The sequence below is a fragment of the Cololabis saira genome, chromosome 8, assembly GCF_033807715.1.
Source record: "Cololabis saira isolate AMF1-May2022 chromosome 8, fColSai1.1, whole genome shotgun sequence".
Classification (NCBI taxonomy): domain Eukaryota; kingdom Metazoa; phylum Chordata; class Actinopteri; order Beloniformes; family Belonidae; genus Cololabis; species Cololabis saira.
Window position 1 is genome coordinate 22,577,738 of NC_084594.1, and position 20,451 is coordinate 22,598,188.

The window sequence follows — 20,451 nt, forward strand, 5'->3', positions numbered from 1 at the left end:
TGAACTATGTAGAATATAATAATCGGGATATCGCATAATCGGGATATCGCAATGTGTATCGTATCGTGGCTCAAGTATCGTGATGCGTATCGTAAGGTCCTTCCCAATACCCACCCCTAACTATAACTATAAGAGTAACTCATTATCAACACATAAAACACTATTAAATATGACAAAAAAAGAAAACACTAGATTCATTAACTAATGGTCAAGAGTTCATAGATACAAATGAACTCTGGAGCTACTTTTTCTCCTACTTCGGTATGATATACTTAAACCAATACAAAAAGAAAAGAAAAAAGGAAGTAAAGCAGTACTTAAGCAGTCAAGTGCAAGAGCAATTTCCACAGCTATTCTCAGACAGGGACTTCAGCTTAACATATATAATGCTGGCAATTTCTATAAGTTTCTATATATTTCCTATGATTATGAAAACAACGAACCCAGTAATCTTAGGGTCATGTACTAGTACTTCAGATCTTTCGCACCGAGGAAAACACTTTATAAAAAACGTTTACAAATATTCAATTTCAGTTTATGAAGAGCCAGCTCCCCGACACATAAAGACACTGCCATTTTTCAGCAACTGTTACTCATTATGAAGGGGTTAATGGTGTATATGGCAGAAAACTATTTTCAGCCAGGGATTTGGTAAAGCTAATGAATATTTACTGCAGCAGGAACGATGTATATGGGGATTAACTCAAAATAAACTACAGTGCCCATGTTCATGGTAATGAAGGAACATGTGAAGAAAGAAAAACAGTGAGGCTCACTGATGAATATTTAATTGGTTTGGAAAAAAATCGAGGTCTCCAGAACTAGAATGTAACAGTTCTTCCTCATATCAAGGCAGTACGTATTCCTAGGATCAATTCTGTTTGTTTTTCTTTTTATAATCCATAAAAAAAAGTACTTTTCAGGATTTTCTTCACATCTTCATCAGTATTTTAGCCTTAAACATGCAAAGTTACAAATAAATCCTTCTTAGTAACACAGCTCTGGTGCTAACTTGTATTGATGAAATCCATTATTATACTGAAAAGATGAGTGTATTACAAAAATAAAAAAATAAGATTAGCCGACTAACAATCTTTCAGTTATTTATAACAAGTCCTTCTGCTGCTTCATAGAAATAATAATAATTAAAAAAAAAGCATACCTCACAGCATCTTCCCTCGGCACAGTGTACATATATTTTATTCAAAAATGCTTTTTCTCATTACCACCACATATGCCTAATGACGGCGATGTGATGGATTGCAGACAGGAAATCAAGAGGAATCTTTCCAGTGCATCAGTTTTGTAACAACGTTCATTCTCCTTCACTATTGCCCTGCTTTACATTCACCTACATATATACATTGATAGCAGTTGTGAGAGATGACAGTGCAGCTCACCCTCGTCACCCGTCTCCATTTTCTCATTTCGTCCTTTTAATTAGAGATAGAATGCATATCATTAAATCTACTAATTCGATAAACTACAGACTAAACAACATTTACATTACTGTGCATAAAATCGAGCTAAAGAGAAGTTAGCTGTGTTCTTACAGGCATCGAGAAAGCATAAAGAGTGGACTCTCGATCCAAAATTGCTATGTATGAGGAAAAAATGTGCATACGGAGGGAGACAGCTGCTGTCTAGGACAAACTCATCTCCTATGCATAGAGTCAACTGTGAAATACAAGGACATCTGCTCCGCTTTCTGTTAACGCATATCTTTATGACAAGAACACCTAAATTTCCGCTGTGCTCTTTTTTAATGCCAAATACCACAGTTTATCCACAGTGCATGAACCTTAGTTAAACACCATTAAAGCAAAAGCAATAGAAGTGAAAAAGAAAGAAAAAGAAAAATGGGTTAAGCAAACAACCATCAAACAAAGGTACGCAGAGCTGGATCATGTGAGGGCATGTGTCTCTTGTTCCATGGGAAATGAGAAATGTGGCATGATATTCCCGCAAGTGTTCGAGTCACACCAAGGACCTCAGGAACATGGGGAACGCCAAGATCAGCCAAAGATACAGCACAGAGAGAGCCAGGCCGTAGGGCTAAAAACATCAAACTCTGAAATAATAAGACAACAACTCAAATCCCAATGCTGATATTTAGACCCACACGGCTAAACACAAATGAGCAGCTTCAGCAAAGAGGCATCCACCAGCATCATTGGGCCAGGGTATGAAGCCATGTTAAACTAAAATGAAGCCAATTAGTCTAGTGTTAAAAATAATTCCTCAACCGAGAAAAAATGATTTAAAAAAAAAAGTTCCCTTCACATCCTGTCTATGTAATCTTTTATACGGATGAGCCTTTCTGTTTACATGTTCACACCTGTCCAGGCTTTGTATTCATCATGTTAATTGACAGGAAGTGCTATTGCACATTAAATATTAAGTTGTTTGTCAATGCCACACTGGGTGCCGACAGTCTGATGTGCATTCACAGTGAAATGTATAGATTAGCAGAAACTGTCAAGTGGAAAAAAGCTCAAAACTAACTTTTTACCGAATCCAAAAGTAGTGCCTCGAAAACTAATTATGAGCATTACAACTTAGAATCCTCCCAAACACACATTTTTTTTCTCTGTTTGTGTTTCATTAGAGAACTTGAACAACAAAGCAAGAAGAATAAGCTGAAAGGTGAAGGAGGCAATGCTTTACTTTCTTCTTATACCTAAAATTGCTCTGCCGTCTTATGTCTAAAATGATCTGGTAAAAACATGAAAAGGCCATTTCATTATAATCAAATCAAAATGTGTCACCAGCCCTCAACACATTCACGGTTCTGTGTTTATCAGTTCCGTTGTCCTCTTAAAAAGGTATATCAAGGAGATTCATATTATCTATGCTACAACAAGTCAAAAGGTGATGAGGCCTGAGCAGCGTGATTCGTCATCTGTTACAGTCTTCTTAAACCTTTTAGCACAACGGATAATTGAGACATAGAGTAAATCATGTGTCAGGCTTTGATAGAGTATGTGGGCGAAAAGATCTAGATGAAAGTCTCCAGTGTATTCAGCCTTCCATGAATACAAAAAGGAAAGAAAGGGGGGAAAAAAATAAAAAGACACATCCTGGCATTTATTCCCATTTAAAAGGATGCCGGTTAAGGACAATTGTTCTATTGTCCAGCCAAAACTGAATTAAAACTCCATGACTTCCTGCTGAGGAGTCAATGTTAAACATGGCCACTTAGGCACTCACTGAATTTACAGTGGGTGACGACTACTCCAAAATGGTGATATTATATGGCGAATCTCACTGCGTCAATCAGCCGTTAAACGTGCTTCAAGGCCAGTGCTTGTACAGTGAATTAAATGCAATTAGCTGGGGTTATTACTGATTGAGTGCATCAAAGCCTCTGATGAAAAACATCAGCAGGATTACACAAAATCAGGTGTGAAACTTACTGTATCAGCTATGCTTTTCTCCTTTCTCTGAATACTATAAACAACCTTCAAATCTGTGTCCACACACAAGACTGGCAGGACTGTGCATAACAGCTCTGACAGTGTCAGGAAAATTTACTGTGTAAAGTGAGTTTTCAATTTTCAATATGTGGCAATTGGATCACTTAAGTGCCAAGAGCTTATGAGGTCATTCTTCAAAGCATGGTGTGCAGTCCTGCATGAATTGTCTAGTTATTGATTCTGAAATATATTCAGCTGCCTCTGGTGGATCCATTACACTCCTCACACATTAATGGTGTTTGAGAGTGGTGATGGTTGATTACTAATAATGTAAATGGGCCCATCTAGGAGTGTGACACTGATACCACCGGGTCAGTTATTTGATCACAGGACAGTATGGCCACCCAGCCAGAAAATTTACGACAGTGTAGCTACTATAACATGATTTGGAGAAAAGCATCAGCAAAAATGGTACAGTATAATTGCCAGGTTATAAAATTCTACTATAGCACCACTGGAAATTCTTTCAGATGCTTGAAATCAAATTAAATACCTGTAGAAATGTGTTACAGAAGAAAATGTGCCTAGTAGTGATGAAAAATGCCTAAACCTCAGGTAAGCCTTAAATAAAAATACTGCACGCGGACTTGCTTGCATGCATCACTTCCAAACAGACTCGTCATGCCTGCCCGAGGCCATACAAGCAGGAAGACCTCTTTCCTTCCTTTTTAAATGCTCTATGATGTTGGGTTCTAATCAATACTTGAAGGCTGAATTTAGAAACGATAGATAAAGCCATGAAGAGCATTGCACCCGATACCTCTAACAGCTTCTGTTGTAATCTCACTGGTATGTAATATCTACTGTACTGTACAGTGACCAGGGTGTAACCTCAGTAAAACAATGAGAGGAACATACACACGGTACCAATCTGCCACACACGCCCACTAAAGAATACACAGCATTCAAATACATTAACTCATTCCCACATGTGCATTATGTTTAAAAAAAAATTATAACTGCCCCACGCTGAACTAAATATTTGCACTCGGTGGAGCTACTGCACGCTGAACAGGTTTTAATCTTGAGAACTCTTGACACTCAGATTAATTTTTCCTTTAATATATTAAAAACAAAAACATTTCCTCCAGATTCCATGATCACTAAAGTTGCTTATAAACAGTAAGCATAGTGATTCATTTTCAGTTGCTAGGTTTCCATGTAATGACACTGACAAAACATGCTAAGATATAAATCATAAAAATTGAACAATTTTTGTTGACATCACGCAGTTCTTGTTTTTCTATAAATAATCAGTGTCAGCTATTACCTTTCTTATTATCTTTTCTTCTACAGACAATTACTGTGTCTGTAGTTGTTCAAATTCAATAAATAGGCACTGAAATGATTTTTAACATTTACTGAAACAAGTATATAAGAAAACACTTGTATAAATGAAAAGAAAAAAGCATATCGTTGTGAAGTTAGTATACACTGTGAGGTCCGTGCTCACGATTTACTTATAATTTACAGCATTTAAAGAGAAAATAAGAAACTCAAACCTGATATCACTGACAAGTATAAATGGTCCCAAATAATTAAAAAATGTTTCTGCTGGTTAATTTGGGAGGAATTATGATGGAAGAAATCATGTGGCATGCGGAAATAAGATGGTCATTAATTAGCCAAAAGGGATTACAAGACTATTACAGTACAAGTCATCTATGGCAACATATCATTCATGACTAATGAGGACATCTGCTTAGACCACAGCTCCTTGACATTCGTTCGTGTTCAGTCTTGTTTTCATACATGGCCACATGGTAATTCTGTGCCCTATCTTGAGACAACTGTAAGTATTTCACATCAAACATACTGAAGCCGCGTTGGCACAGATCTCATCATCTACATGGAGCAAACCTTGTAGAAAAACAAATACAAGCCTCTTAAATACACGATTCAGAGAACACAGGAGCAAACAAACTGTGGAAAGTGCATTCAATTTAAGGGTACTTGGCTGTGACTCAAGGTAATGATTCTAATCAAATTCCACACACCATAACTGAGTGGCGAAGCCATTGTGCTGCCAATACTATAACCTAATAAAAGGTGGTCTCGGAAAGTCCTCAAGCTTCACATTAAAAACATATATTATATATATCAAAATATCATTAAATGACAAACTGAGAAAAGCTTTTAAAGCCAGTACTGCACAAAAAAAATTATACTGCATTCCTAGAATCATAAATTTACTGAGTGCAAATAAAAGTTAAATTCCGTCAAATAGCATCTTAACCATATTGTCAGTAAAATGTTAAAACAAAGTCGTATGGTGTCCTCTGAAACCGCTTCATTACAATTTCAATTTGTCTATTGACTTGTTATTTTCACTAATGAAAGCACATGATTACTCTTTAGAAAAACAGCTATTTCCATTTCCATTCCATCCACAAAGCTATTGGCATGATGTCTATTCAACACCTTTAATTCTATGCGTGACAGAACACAGGAGATCGTGATGTTGATACAGTAAAATCGTTGCTCCCACCTGCTTCATTGTGAGACCTGGGGACAAATGATCTTGACTGAGTAGTAGTTACTTTACTATGGTCATAATAAATATGCTTCAAGCTTTACACTGGTTTTTGACAATATTCCAAAGACGTTTATGCCAATGTTTGATAGCTATGCGGGTAACAAGGAATTAGCATCAGAGCACTGCTACAGCGATGTAGGGCAAGTGAAAGGCACTTTATATTAAATGTTCACCAAAGCCAACTGTTGATTATTTTATCATAAAACTTTACTGTCTGCTAAATACAGGTCGTCTTTGTTGAAGAAGCGTAAAACATTGTCTTTCTGAAATATGAAAATGTCAAATGGAAAGGCCATGGTATTCAAATCCCTAGTTAATTAGGGTTCTACTACCAGAAGGGTTTGGATGTTTGTGTTGAAGAACAGAAACATTTGCATTCCCTAAAGGGGAGTATGTCAACAGGATCGATAGGGTACTCTTTGAATTTCTGTTCTGCCTCCAAAAAGCATTGAACTCAGCAGATCCTCTCCTTAGGAAATCTTATAAAATGAACTAACACCAATTTTCAGAGCTTTCTGCCTGTGCCATTTTTGTAATAACAAACAGTCTTTTCACCAAATCATTTTTTGGGAACAGTAAAACATCCAAAGGTAAGCTTTCAATTAGAATATATTAAATACCTGGAAAAGGCCTACAATTACCTGAAATGGTTTATAGCCTTTCAAGTAACATAGTTAAACACCAATTATCCAAACCCTTTCATTGATGTTTTAGTGCTTTCTCTCAGAGAGAAAGCTGAAGAGTAAGAGAAATAAACATAACATCAATCTCATTCTAAAGCCAACAGAAAGAGCTTTGGGACTCATCTCTAAGGGTATTAAGTTAAGAAGGGGGGGACATTTGACAAGGATTTAATGAAATGGGTTTTACACTGGAGTGGCTGTTAAGACGGTGTTGTAATTTAGCATTTGATTGCTAATGGCCCGTTTTATTAACCATTTTTGACATATTTATAATGACCCTTAATGTGCTGATATATGATTTGCGCTAAATTATACCACAAATCACATATTGATAGTTAAAATTATTATGGAATAAAATAGAAGTGGACCACTACTTAAGTTTATAGAACTGTTTTCTAAGCTGTTGGTGTTATGGGTTGGTGGATGGCAACAGTTATCATTCTCAAGGTGCAAAAGAAAAATGAAAAATATATTTAAACACTTTCTTTTTAAAACGCTGTTTCATAATTAAACTTATCCACTTAGCATTTCAACTTTGTGTCGGTAAAAGATCTGTTTACATTCAACTACTGCAAATCCATATGCTCACTGGACCTGGCAGGCGCGTGAGATGGGCTGAAAAACTGCTGAAAACTAACCTTTACTGCAGATTGCTGTTATAATGGCTTTCCTCCTGTGCATTTAGGCAGTAGCAGTATCATTAAATGCAGATTTTAGCAGCATAGCAACTGCTGACACGGATAACAAAGACAGTAATCACTTGCTCAATCTCAAAACTGTTAACAGAAGTGTTATTTTTCTATATTGGTCATATTATACACAGTAGGCTTGGCGAATCAGGGAAGGATACATAGGAACCCAGCAGAGCACATCACAAAGTAAAACATGTGGAACTACATCATTGTTTTGGTTTTTCCATCCACATTGGACCACAGCAGTGCTGTATACAAACCTAAGACAAGATCTGCAGCAGAGCCGAAATGTTCCATTTTTGAAAGTTAAACTAAAAACGTAAAGCGGATGCCAGTCTTAACATTACAGGATACCAGACAATTTGACACTTGCATAGTTACAACATGAAGTGAAATGGATCCCAATCTGTTCTGTCTGACTGTGCAAGAGAATTAATACAATATATGCATCTTTTTTTTTAGTTAAAATAAGGTAAAGAAGTTCATACAAGTCATACGTTTTTAAATCTAAATGGACCAACATGGCCTTAGTCACCCATGAAAATTAGACTTGTTGGCTCTAATTGGGTTTGAAAAGTTTTTGAGAAATGCATTTACCTATTTGATAAGTGAAATTCCCAAAGCTAAAGCAACACTTTCAATCTAGGTTATGCTATATTTCCTATAAATAGCCAAGTACCTTGATATTATTTTTGAATTGCAAAATCATTAGGATGTTTACAACCTAATGTAATAAAAAAGATTTATAAAATATCATAGTCTTGACAACCATGCAATAAAGTGTTCAACATCATGTATTGTCACTTATTCTCAGATGAGAGGATTTCATGTTAGCACTTCACAGCTCTCATTTTTTAAGGTTACATTTACTGACAGTGTGAAAGCGCACACGATCATATGACAGGTTTACAAGTTACAAGTATGTCAGCAAGGTGTTGAAAAGTTCATCTGTGCAGTGTCGACAGCCTCGAATAACTTCCCAGTCAGTGAAGATGACTACAAATCCCAAACAACTTTGCTTAATGACCTGAAATTTGGAAGTTATATGTCAGCAAGATTTGGGGTCAATGATAGTGCTAAAAAAAAAAATTCATACTTCAACTCAGACTCTTAATGAAATCTTTTGCTTGGAAATTTCACAATTGGAGGTCCAAATGTGTGTATGTGTGTGTGTGTGTGTGTGTGTGTGTGTGTATATATATATATATATATATATATCCTAAATATATTGGTGACAAAATAATCAAATTTCCCAACATATTCATAAAATGCATGTGACAAATGCATGTGAAGTCGTCACCTCAGACATTACAATCTATGACCACAGAAATAGTTTTTCTTCATATTATTAATTTCCATATGCAAAAAAAGATTCCTATTTGTCTATTTCCCCAATGATAAGATGAAAATCAATAGACTTGATTTACACAGCACCACCTCAAAATTATTTTAGTATCCATAGCCTTGTTCTGTAAAAAAAAAAGGGCCTCTTTCCTGTTAAAAGTGAAAACCACTTTAGAGTTTCAAAGACTCAGTGTAGTATTTTATACGAAAAGACTATACTGACCCAATTTTGAATTAATACCCCAAACGGATACTAAAAGGGGCCTAATTCCACCAACATGACCAAAGGTAAATTTCCTCCTCTACAACTGTTAAATTTTCGCTCAGGTTGAAATTTAATTTATCAAACATAACGTGATTCACATTAAAGAAGCTTACTTTGCATTCAGCACAGCACCTGGAGGCTGATAGAAATGTGCAGCCTAATCCTATATCTTCATTGATTGAGGCTATAATTCATAACAGAGAAAATGAGCCTTGTGGAAAAGATAGCTTAGTTTTTCAATGTGGTTTTCCTAGCCTCGGAAAAAGACAATCTTGAATACAGTTGCAAAATAAGAGAAAGAGAGAGGGAGAGAGTGCAAAGAAACCAATGAGCACAAAGCAAACATGGTCTGTTGACCCACAATAACACAATGCAGAAAAGGGGAGCCTGAAGGTTCCATTGTCTCCAGTCTCCACAGGGCAGCGTTGACTGGCAGTTCAGCTGTAAGTAAAGCTGACACAGAATCACATCGCGGCAAGATTGTTTTAGGGGAAAGGGGAGGTGGCAAATGAAGGACAAAGGACATTTATTGATATGGCCAAGTCCTCCAATGCAGCAGTAGATGTCCTTCAGTGAAAGTGTCTTGTTCCCTGGATATTAATCACTGCTGGCAGGAAGCAGAGGAAATAAGTACAGTAGCTTACCCAATAGCATTTTTTCCCCCTTGTTTCAAACCCACCTGGTCGAATCCAATTTTTGTGTGTGTGTGTTTTTGGTTTAATGTCACTAAGACAGATGAAACGATCCGGAGTAAAGTGGCTGTGAGTCATTTTGAGTGATTAAAATGCTACTCTGACCAGCTTTGAGTGTTTTGGCTGAAAGACTGAGTGAACTCAACCATACACATCAAGTAATGAAATGATGACTGATTGCCTTGATTAACATAAGTTAGACAAATAAACAGTTTAATCACTATTAATGTCAAATTACTGTGATTATCCTAAGAAATAAACAATGCTCCAAGAACGTTGATGTCGCATTTACTGCAAATATTTCACTTCAAAAGCATTTTCTGCATTTCCAGGCAGGGCAGTCTCACTTCCAGTGTCAGTAAGTGAGCTAATGCTCAGCAGGCACATGACATTCTATTTCACTCACGGCTCTTTTCCCCCCATCTTGCACTGCATTTATAACACCGGATCAGTTGCTTCCAGACAACTTTCTCTGAAGCATGAATTTAAACTGCATGAATGGTCATTGACAACTTCAATTTAATTAAACATTTAATCATCTTTTTAATATGCTATCACTTTTTTCTTGACAAACGAGTGAAGGGGGAGATTAAATGCTGTAGCTTTACTTATGATGAAGGGAGTTGAAGAAATTGAAACGAGAAATTGCAGTAAAAAAAAAAAAAAAAAAAAAGATTTGCCAGACTGATCATATGTGAGCTGGAAATGTGTCTTCTGTAAGCTTGTACAAACAAAAGAAAACCCCAAAGCAACTGCCAACATCACTGGAAATGCGGCTGCTACACAACAGACTGCTTGAGGGTGCTCCATTTCTGAAACTTATGAAAATCCCTATGGAGACATGACAAAGCCATGGCACAACTGCAAATCAATGCAGCCAGTGGACACAGAGGAAGCCGGAACACTGATCGCTGAAAATCTGTTCATCATGCAAGTGCACACAGCAAAAAAAAAAAAAAAAAAAAAAAAGGTGCCAATAATTTTGATATGCTTAATTTACCTGCACACTGTTTAAGAAAAGGTGCATATTTATCATTTTGGGAAAAATAAGTATTTCCGTTTAAATGCATCTCATCCCAACTGAGTACGGGTGCCTCACCCTTTCCTTCCAAGCATGCAGGATGAACTAGACTGGCTGCTGAAAAAGAAAAAGGAAAAGAAAAAAACATCACTCTCTAAAGGCAGTGATTGGTTTGTTCATACTTGGCTGCTGTAGCAACATGATAGACTCCTTCTTTATTTATAAATGGCTCATTCTACCATAACTGTAGTCAAGAGTGAAAGTTTCTCAAACAACGTCATACTTCAAAACTCCATGAAGAGAGAGAAAAGGTAAAATAGGGAAAACTGCAGCAACACTGGTATAAACAACTTGCAAGAAGAAAGCATTCCAGCGTGTGACATACATCAAGGTCATCTCTGTCTGGTGAGAGATTCCATTTTACACATCCTCATTTTACATTGTTCCACACATCAATATTTGACTTGTAACCAACAGCAACAGTCAACAAGGAGAGGAAACATGGATTTGCACGGTGTAAGACTTAAACTATACGAGGACAACCCGTAGATGATTTCAATCCAGTCCGAGATGAACGAAAAGAGAATATAGGTGGACACAATGAAATGAAGAAACTGCTAGTCAAAGGTCAGCTAGGTCAGTAATTATGATGGCAGAACCAGATTTCACATGTATAAGAATGGTCATTAAACATATTGTCATCAGGCTTGACTCAAAGACAGTATCATTGAGAAATAAGATTATTGGCAGGTTCGTGGAATATCACATTCAGAGATATATTTGCAACGTTTCAACTGACCAAACTGTGGTCCTTCAACAACTTTAAAGTAATGTAACCTCTAATGTAACAGAAATTTGGGAGATCAGCTTGTATTCAAACTGATGTTTTTCCCCGTCCCGTTGTAAAACTCTGTAGGAAGATCAATGTGTCAACAAAATATGTTGAGGATAAAACAAGAATTTTCAGACACAAAAACGCCCTTCTTTCAACACAGATTTAAGAACTCAAATGAGCTTCATTACCTGCAGCAATGCTGAGTGTTCTGAGTAATATAATTAATATATTGACGAATTAATTTGCATGACTTAGAATTTTTTTCACTTACTGTACCCTAAAAAGCATGCAATACAAGAGGAACTCTAATAGTTGAAGTATCATTTTAGGCTACACATAATGCTGGTACAATTTCATGACCAAGGAAGCAACGACGACAAAAGAAAATGCCTAAAAACCTTTTTTTGCTAGCCATTTCCTATGTTGTCATAGTAATTATTATAAAAAGCTTAAAGCAAAGACTGAAATCCTTCTCTTATAGCACGGCTGACATCTTTTTTAGGAACTTTATACAAGGCCCAATGCACACAAGAGAAAAAGAAAATTAAAAATAAAAGGACAAAATATTTTTGGAAAAGCGATTGGATGATTCATAATTTCTGAACATAACCCTGTTGCATATGTTAACTCAAGTTAACCCTCTGTACACTAAGGGAAACATGAAGCCTTTTTCAAACTCAATTTTCCAGCATGAAGACGCAGCAACAGATCCACAAATAATTAGTTTTAAATAAAAAAAAAAAAAAAAAAAAAACATTCACACTCATACGTGTTATGATGTTATGATGCTCCTCTAATGCCACGTCAGTAAAAACGTTTTCTTAATCTACCTTTTAAATCTTTATTCAATTGCCCTGAATTTAAGTCAAGCTGTGATAAATAAAACTGACTTTATGTTGTTTGTGACCACATATTCTGAAGGAAGCTGAATAACAAGGGAGCTCATTTCACAAGCTCCTTCAGCCAAATGAAGCACGTTTTTCACGGCTGATCAATTTGAGGTAGGCATGCTGGGGTGCTTTTCCCAAACCACAATGGTGATCACTGCTTAACCAGCGTAATACGGCATACATTATGTACCAGCTCTTGATTTTCCAAAACCAGAAAGCTGTACAACAAACTTTTCTCACTTATGTTTTTTTTTAAACCATTACAGTAAAAAGACTAGCTTTAACCATACAAATTTCTGTGTTAGAGAGTTCCACTCTTTAAGCAGAAAGATGGATATGCCAGTCATTACATTTAAAAGCAGTGAGGGGAGAATGAGCATTACCAGTAAAAGGGATAAACATAAAATTATGTGCACTCCCATGAAAAGTAATTAAAGTTGCAATGTTTCCCCATTGGACCATTTAGGACGATATGGCATGGGCAGCCGGTGGAGAGATGGAGAACACTGAGCCCATATATGACTGAAACTGAGCATGTGTTATTGAGGCTATTTTAAAATCATGAGAGGTCCTTTTGAGCTGTTTTGTCAATACTGTGTAAACACTGAACCAATTATCCAGGGATGATATGGAGGACCTAAAGACCTAATGATGGTATTCCCACCACCAGTGATGTCGAGATAGACATCCTGCTGGCACATCAGTGCATCGGGACCTTATGCTTATCCACTAATAGCAGTGTTAGGCAGTAGTTGATGTATAGTTTTCTCTGTATAGGTTTCTCTTTATATCAATTATGTGTCTTAAGATAATTTTGTATGTGCCCCATATAAATCTCAACAATATCAGAGAGCAAAACCTTTAATTAATTTAATTTAATATTTTTCCTTTTTTTAAATGACTTAAAGTGCCACAATTTGAAAGGTCATTAGTGTTTCTAATGAGAACTATAGAGCTGCAAATGCAACCAGATTTGTAAATAAAAAGAAAAGAACTTATAAAAAAAACTATAGCAGCTTGTGTCCTTTCTATAACGTTACTGAGAGTGACAATTATAAAAAAAGAGTATTATTTGTATGAGCAAAAAATTATATTTGATATAAAACCTGCTGACTTTTAAAAATAATAACTTGAAAGAGTTGATTTAATCAAAAGCGTATGCGACATGTGTATGATTTAAGAAAGCTATTTAACATTTCAAACTGCATTTTTTCATATTAGCTTCAGTAACAGTGTTTCACGATGGAAAATTTTGAAGATTCATATTACTCATCCTAAAAACGACAGAAGCAGTTAGATGACAGTGTTCAATTGGATTTGTGCGCCACCACGTTTGAGCTGGCTAGCTGGCTGGCTGGTCAGCCCGTATTGCCTTTCTGCTGTGTGTCAGAGGTCTGGTGAAACAAGCCATATGAGAAAACTCAGCTCTCGTGGGCTTGTAAAACAACCAGTAAATAAAGCTGCAATATGAGGATGTGGATGCAGGGTACTGGGGGATTTGAGAGTGGTGGTGTTGGGGGTTTTCGGTGGGGGGGCGGGTGATCAGTGCCACAACACAGATATACTAATGCAAAGGGAAAAGTGGATAATGAAAATAAAACGTATGCTTCTAACAGTGACAACTTGACATACCAAACATTAAACCATCTGCTAAATAGTCCACAGAAACTATGTAGGAAATATTCAGTGGGAGGTGATTGGTTGAACTGTATAAGAATGAAGACAAGTAAAGCTAATATCACCAGCTGGGAGAAGAGTGAAAAAAAGGTGTTGAGAATCGACAAAGTATTTAATGCTATGGTTTTAATAACAAAATACTCTTCATATAATTGCAACTACTCCTGTCCATCAGTAGACCTTTTCTTTTTTACTTTTTGTTTCTGAAAATCATCTTAAGGACAACAAAGCAAATGCATCTAAGGACAACAAAGCAAATGCATCTAAGGACAACAAAGCAAATGCATCTAAGGACAACAAAGCAAATGCTGGAATTAAAAACTGTCACTTGTTTCTTTTGAAAAATAAGTGTTCATTTGAATTGTATGCAAGTTGTTTTTTTTAAAACGTGGCTAAAAATAACTGCATGCATTGTGTAATGGTTGTTTAAACCATTAATAATGCTGCAACACACCTGATTCTCATTCATTTTCGTCATCAACATGACATCAAGGTCTACGATACTCAGGTGGTGACACTGCTGAAGCAGGGAAACATCTAAGACATGCAGGACAGTAGCTCTAGAGGACCAGGGTTGGAGACCCCTGCTCTAAGGTCAATGGACATGCAAAAACAAATAAATAAATAAATAACTGATGTCTGTTGCAGAAAGCCCTGCAAGGACTCAAGAACACGTAAAACCATTGTCGGAAAGCCTTTGTTAGTATTCAGAGTTTGTGGCAGCATACGCAAATGTAGTTCAAATTCTACCAAGCAAAGAATTGAAAAGAAAAAAAATATATAAATGAGACAGAAACACAGACACCCCTCTCTGGGGATGAGCTCATTCACGATGGACTGAGGCAAAGTGGAAAACTGTCCTGTGGTCTGATTAATCAGAATTTGACATTTTTCATTGGTGCAGTGGCTGCTGAGCTACAGAGAAGAGGGTCCATCTCACTTGTTATCAGAAGAGTTCAAAAGAGGGAATATGTAATGGTATGAAAGTACATTAGGACACGAATAACACTGAATGATACAGACAGAAAAAAAAGAACCAAACAGCAACCAGAGAGCAGTGCTACCATGGCTGTGTGAGTATTTTTTTTTGTAAGATTAAATCTCTGTCAGTTTGATTTCAGACCCTAAATTCCTTAAAAAAGCTATTGGATTGGTAGTCACATCAACATATCTGGAAGATTCAAACCTCGTCAAAAGTAAATTTAGTCAATGTCAATAAAAGTACACAATGGAATTAACTTTCAAAATTTGTTAAACCATGACTGTTCTACTTCCGATTTATTGGAAACAAAACTCTAAGATAAAGCCTAATCCTCACCCAATTTCTCTTTTCTATGGGGTGTTCATCTTTTTGAGATCCACCATTTAGTTTTATGTGCAGCCAACTTCATGGTACGTCAAATGCAGCTGGGCGTGTGTTGGGCAGAAATAAAAATGAGAAGGCTGGATGATTCCACTCTGTGATATCATGGTACCCTACAAATCTGAACAGCTCACTGAATGACATTTTCAAACAAAGTGACAGGGTTGTGTTATGTCAGGTTTTATGCGTTGGTAGTAACTTCAGACTGACAAACATATACTCTCAAGCACCAAAAAAGTGTTTGTTATTTTACCCCCTCTTAAATAATCCGTCCTCTTGAAAAAGGGACAAAAACCCCCTGTTAGCACTGTGGCCTATGGAGCAACACACTGGCGGACAAAGCCTACAGAGCGATTCCCCCCTGTCGTGCTGGGTCTTGTTCTCAATGGTAGATTATTAAAGCAGTGGATACTTAGAGGTTGCAGTTGTGAACAACTAAAAAACTGTTGCCTTTTTGCTGGAAATAGGAATTTGATTTTCCTTTTTAATAATAAATACTTATAAAATAAATGACATGTCTTTTCTTTAAACCGAGCTACAAAAAGCTTCACAAATCTCACCCAATCTAAATGTAAATACTTGCATGCATGCATGCATACATGCATGTACATGTGTGAACATATCTAACCAAAGGTCTGTAAAATAAATAAATGAATAAATAAAATCATATAAATTCAGTTAAATATGCACACCTGAGGACTGCAAATATTAGAATATACACAATATTAATGAAAAGGCTAACTTGTAGAAATAAGCTTGTAATAGTGATTTGAAACAAAACATAAATTCAGCTGATCAGAAGGAATATAGGGGGTAGAGTTCTAAAGTTTTGTAACAACACCCTTAAAAGGGCGGTCATCTGTGGATCGAAAAGTAATTGAACCGGGTATAGAGATAACAGAGCTTAATCGAAGACTGAAAAGGCAGAGAGCTAGAATTCGGGGGTGGGGTGTCAATGAAACCTGTTATGTTTGAGGGGCCAGTCCATGAAGGGCCTTAGATAGGACTAATAACAATTTAAAAAGCAGTTCTGAATTTACTGTCAGCCAAAGAAGAGAGGCAAGAACTTGGGTGATGTGGAACAACCGGCTAGTTTTTCTTACCTGCCTGGCTTTTGCATTCTGGACTATGTGAAGAGTGGATACGGTGGACTAAATGAGACAAGTAAAGAGGCACTAAACGGTAGTCTAAATGAGAAGAGAGAAGTATATGACAGGTGGGAGATATTCCCCAGTTTCCAGAGGGTTGGCTGAAAATAATTATTTGATTCTCGCACTACTTCGCAGCTGAGAGACTCAGGAGTAAATGAGCTTGGTAATGTAAACTTCAAAATTCAAGTGCTGGTCAAAGTAAATACCAATATTCCTAGTGGTGTTCTTGATGTTGCTAGAGAGGAGTCCAGATAAAATGATCTCATTAATAAACCAGTTAGCAAGTTAGTCATGAACAATGGTAAGGTTATTTATATTATTAGGTTTGTCTGAACTGTAAAGCTGTGTGTCATCTGAATAGCAAGGGTAAGAAACAGAAGTGATGTAATTAAAGCCAAGAGGTGCCATATATAATGAAAACAGGTTCTATCTCTATCTAAGGATCGCCGGATCTGGGACTACACACGTGAGAGGAGGGTAAAAGAAATAGATAAATATTGACATGAATATGGAAGAGTCTGTGGCACTGGTATGAAGAAAACCAACTACGAGGAGTACAAGAAATCTCAACCCAGTCCAACAGTCTAAATTAAAAGGGGGTGATCAATAATGTCAAATGTTGCAGAGGATTCAAAAAACACCAGAAAAGAAAAAGGATGTGGTTGATCGATTTCAATTCCTGTAATTTAAGCACCGTGATTTCGACCAAAAACCAAACCAGTGAACACACCAGGAAAACTGTAACATGGAGATATTGAGATATAGCTGAAACCTAATATCCAAATAGGACAGAGAACAAAGTGGAAGTGATAAGTTTCCCGGAGGAATTTTCACTGATCCTGTCAAAAAAATAAATGCCAGAATTTGCCATCAGGAGAGGTGGCCACAAGGACAGAATGAGAAGGATTTACAAAACAGTTAATGATATCAAACAGAAATCTGAGATTACTCTTGTTATCGTCAGAGAAATATGCAGGTGTTGCATCTATAATGAGTGGATTTAGCGAGGTAATGGCTCTTTCGTGTGAATGTAGTGTACACAGATGTTCTCGCTCCCCAGCCTTGCTCCGATTTTGTGTATAACCTAACCAGAAATGTCTACTTCAGTTTCAAGCTATCATTTGATTTTCTTATTTTAACTTATAATTTCTAGTATGTTTTTTTTTTTTTTATTGTTTTCAATGTTCAATGAAAAGTGCACAAAATAATTCTACCAGAAGCATGATCATTACTTGGGCATTTGTTTCCCGTATCTTCCTGTCTAAGATGTTTGCCATGTCCTTTTGTGGAAATTATGTCATATAATTTCTGATAGCCCCCCAAGCAAAATAGCTTTCTACATCTACTTTAAAAAAAAGGGTGCTCTCACTTTCTTAATCTTTCCAACAGCATAGTTGCTTCTCATGGTGAACTACATGATGTAGTTCACCGTGAGGAACAATTGTACTGTAGGAGAGATTAAGAAAAATATACATGGGGGACCACAGAAGTGTGTAATAATCTCAGTTAAATTGACCCAGCTATTCTGCTCGTATTTATGTGTGGCTATTCGGAAATCAGACAAAATAAATGAGGGTAGCCAGGATCAACAGATGTTGGATCTTGAAGTCACCTTGTCTCTTCCAAGTCGCACACAAAAGGAAAAGCTCCAGGAAACGTGAATTGAAAAGGAAGGAAGACAAAGAGCACTGCTGCACCACATTCAGTAATCAATCAAATTATTTAACCCAGCTGATATTTTTAAACGCACTTCCTACGACATTTTGAAATTATGCTGATATTTTTTTTTTCCCCCTCCCCAAATCACAGATTCAGTCCAAGAAGTAAGAGTACTTAAAAACGACAGTATGCAACCAGGATATTTGTCATTTTCCACAACATGATTGTCCTGCATTTCTGTGCAAGCCTGTTAATTTTAAACACACACACACACACACACACACACACACACACACACACAGTAAGGCTCTGATACAACTTGGGACGCCTAATATCACTGGATACAAAACTACAGGTTATGCTCATGGTGTTATTTGGGTAACTCCGAGAGGGGGAGAGACACAGGGTGGTGGGATGTTATAAAGTTTAACCTCGGAGTAACTACACGAATGATATATTTCCTTTTTGATTGACGAATTGGACCGTGATGTCTGAATCCCCGGTGCTGGAGTCGATAAGGAAAAGGTCAAACACCCTGCAAGAGCAGAACCAGTACCGGTAAAAGAAAATAAATAAATAAATAAATAAATGAATAAATAAATAAATAAATAAATAAAAAGAAATCTGCAGCCTAACCTAAGGTTGACGCAGGGAGAGTTTGCGCCACAGTCCAGCTGCTTAATCAATAAAGCCTGAATTATGGTTCCGCGTTAAAACGACGCAGAGCCTACGCCGTCGGGTGCGGCGTAGCCTACGGCGTAGGTACGCGGCGACGCAGGCGCCGTAGGGCCGTAGGTTCTGCGTCGGTGTAACGCGGAACCATAAAGCAGCCTTAAACACGCAGGCGAATCACGGAGGCTGGTCGTGTCCGCGTCCACACGACTGCCTGTCGGCTCGGCTCGGCTCGGCCCGGCGACCGTCAACAATTCAACAAAAAAGGGTTCCCGGTGGGAATTCTCCCGTTTCGTCGAGCAAAAAAACTGCCTTTTATCCCTGCAAAAAAAAACAAAAAACACCAACAAGAGCCAGTGACTCTGGTTAAATACATGACAGCCGTAGTACTTACCAGGTTGACAGGCTTTGTGTTTAGGAAAGGTTAAAAACATTAAGGGTAAAATCCACCAGTAACTCGGTTCCCGTATTTTCCGCATGTTAGACTACTCATCGAGAGCAACAACAAAAACAAACAAAAAAAAAAGGCAAAGGGGTGATTAAGTTTCTGTGTGTCGTTTTTGTTCTTCTTTCTCGAAAAAGAATCACATGCACGTCGCGACCGAAGCTGAGGTTGAAGTTGGCACCGCGACCAACGAAGGCAGAGCATCAAAGTAATGCTTAGGCGGTCACAGGATACAGTCACTATGCTTTCAAAAAAGACAAATTTAGTTGCCTCCAGTCCGAGCAAGAGGCTGCGTTTTTAGCTTCCAGGAATAACGCGTGAAGCACACGGGGGGGCTGCTGCGAAAAAAAAACAGTTCAAAATCTGCTGTCGGACTCCTTCGTGTCTGCAGCGGGCTTCCAGATAGCGACATTCCCGAAGTGGAAGAAGAAGGGGTCAATCGGCAAATCAATCGCTGTCATTAACTACAGGGGGAGAAAAAAAAAGTGATCGAATATTATTGATTTACGCTGGTCATTATTAAGTAATTATCCGCCGCGTCAGCGAGACGGAGGTTGAAGCAGAAAAAAGTGGAGCTGGAAATGTCCCATTCTTTCATCCAGGAAGTAGTCCGGCGGTCAGGCGTGCACGGATGTGCGGCTGCTGCGCTGCTCCCATCCTACCGGACAGGCTGCACGGAGGGAGGGAGGGAGGGGAGGCGGGTCCTGGGTCTGCTCAATGCAAAATGACAAGGATCGGAGCCAGAAGCCTGAATTATGGTTCTGCGTTAAATCGACGCGTCCCCTACGCCGTAGGTTCTCTCGGTTGGTGTAACGCGGAACCATAAATCAGCCTAGAGGCTGGTTTCCAAGGTATTATGATGGGAAAGACTCCCAAAGAATTAAAAAAAAAGATTATCAAGTCCACGAACGCATCCCTTTTTAAATGCATTCCATTAAGCATATATATATATATATATATATATATATATATATATATATATATATATATATATATATATGTGTGTGTGTGTGTGTGTGTGTGTGTGTGTGTGTGTGTGTGTGTGTGTAA

General features: G+C 37.5%; 1 protein-coding gene across 4 annotated transcripts in view; it reads right to left on the reverse strand.

Annotated features, from left to right (window-relative positions):
• The window catches only part of ca16b (carbonic anhydrase XVI b), a 109,280-nt gene extending 89,233 nt beyond the window's left edge, over nt 1-20,047 (reverse strand). For all 4 annotated transcript variants that reach the window (XM_061727293.1, XM_061727291.1, XM_061727290.1 and 1 more), the window contains exon 1: nt 19,351-20,047. In XM_061727293.1, coding sequence (XP_061583277.1) covers nt 19,351-19,435 — 85 coding nt within the window. In that variant the 5' untranslated portion in view covers nt 19,436-20,047. The remainder of the gene's footprint in view (nt 1-19,350) is intronic.
• Between the last annotated feature and the right edge of the window lie 404 nt (nt 20,048-20,451).